At 43.8% G+C, this 1,556-nt stretch overlaps 2 protein-coding genes across 2 annotated transcripts in view; both read right to left on the reverse strand.

Moving 5' to 3' along the window:
* Window positions 1–1,477, reverse strand: part of LOC103898521 — a 2,648-nt gene extending 1,171 nt beyond the window's left edge. Inside the window, exons 1-6 of the mRNA XM_019471941.1 lie at window positions 1,194–1,477; window positions 873–893; window positions 727–747; window positions 554–574; window positions 406–426; window positions 1–9 (exon numbers count right to left, since the gene is read on the reverse strand). Coding sequence (XP_019327486.1) covers window positions 1–9; window positions 406–426; window positions 554–574; window positions 727–747; window positions 873–882 — 82 coding nt within the window. The 5' untranslated portion in view covers window positions 883–893; window positions 1,194–1,477. The remainder of the gene's footprint in view (window positions 10–405; window positions 427–553; window positions 575–726; window positions 748–872; window positions 894–1,193) is intronic.
* The window catches only part of LOC103898530 (zinc finger protein 721), a 165,826-nt gene that overhangs the window by 18,273 nt on the left and 145,997 nt on the right, over window positions 1–1,556 (reverse strand).

Raw genomic sequence — 1,556 nt, forward strand, 5'->3', positions numbered from 1 at the left:
TGTATTCCTCTGGGAAGAGAAACGACAGAAGCGGTTATCGCACGTTTCTCCGCCTTTTTGCGTTCCGCCTTTCTAAGACTCTCCTGGCTCCCAAAGCGAGAATACATTTCTGTGCCTAGCGGCTGTTATTGTTTGCACGGATTATGATAGTGACATTAATAAGGCAACCACACAGTATATTAATATATGATTATTAGAGATTAACACGTATAATTATCATATACAATATATTCTATAAGCACAGTGCATGCGTCTTTCTACTTTATCCCCATTAGCCCCGGTTGCCGGCAAATTCCCCGAAGTAGCTCAGAAAAAAAAGCACAAGAAATAAAAAAAAAACCCCACCCCGTAGGAGACAAACACCGGCTTGCGTTATCTTTTTTTCCTGCAATCCAAGCGACTCACCAAGCTCTGCAGCGAGTTCACCTGAAAAAGAGAGGGGGGGGGAAAAAAGAACGGCTTTCCGTTACGGTTCACGCCAGGGCGGTCACGCCGGCCTCGAGCACACCCGAAGTCCGTGTCGCTGGGGGGGGGGGGGAAGTCTGATACTCACCAATTCTTCTATCACCTTTTTCTAAATAAAGGAAAGCAAGCAAGAAAAAAAAAAAGCAAACAAAGTTGTTATAATCTGGTTTTTTTTCCCCTTCGTATAAAAAAATAATACCAGAACACAGACCGCGAACTGCGTGTATTTGTTTTGTTGGAAGGCAGAGAAAAAACACTCACCGATTTCTGCAGACAGTTCATCTTGAGAGGAGGAGAAAAAAAAAAAAAATACTGATTTTAACTATAATAAGGATAATAATGAAGATAAAAAGTCATGATTCCACACACCGAGTTCCATGGGATCCGGGAAGCAGACGGGCACCTACCAATTTTCATATCGCGTTCTCCTAAATAAGGGAAAACAGAAAGGAAAGGGGTGGGGGAAAAGAGTCATTCCTAACTACTCCCCCCTTCGCTGCGTGCGTTCGTCAGCTAGAGAGAAGTCTTGTTTTTCCATCCCGCACGGCGAGTTATAATTGTAATTTGCATTTTGCCTCTAATTTTATATAGGCTAACCCACCCCCTAACTGACTTTCCTCATCTTAAAGCAAAGGCTTGCTCCTACCAGACCCCAAACTAAATACAAACAAGATATCGGCACAAATTTGATTTTTTTTTTTTCCTTTTTTTTTTAAAAAAGGACTTACCCAGCTCTGTCGTGAGTTCACCTAGAAAGAGCGAAAGGAAAACTGGTTTTAATTATGAATATTTTTTCCCCCTGCAGATAAATGGCCCGCCGGGGGATTCTACGTTTCTCTTCACGTTGACGTTGACGGGTTTTTAAATTTTAAGTGCTCTCAGCAGAGTTAAGCATCACCGAACCGAAGAGAGCCCTCGGCGACAGAAAACCAACCCCAAAATACCTTTTTATCACCCAAAATGGGGTACAGAAGGGCACTTGGGCTGCCCAGGGAGAACGGAGAGAAGCAAACAAGGACGTGAAGTTTTCGAACGGCCCTTTTGTCTCGGGTCAGAGGGAGAGCGCTCTCCTTCCCAGCGGTGTTTGCACC

The sequence above is a fragment of the Aptenodytes forsteri genome, unplaced genomic scaffold (assembly GCF_000699145.1).
Source record: "Aptenodytes forsteri isolate BGI_AS27 unplaced genomic scaffold, ASM69914v1 Scaffold403, whole genome shotgun sequence".
Lineage (NCBI taxonomy): Eukaryota > Metazoa > Chordata > Aves > Sphenisciformes > Spheniscidae > Aptenodytes > Aptenodytes forsteri.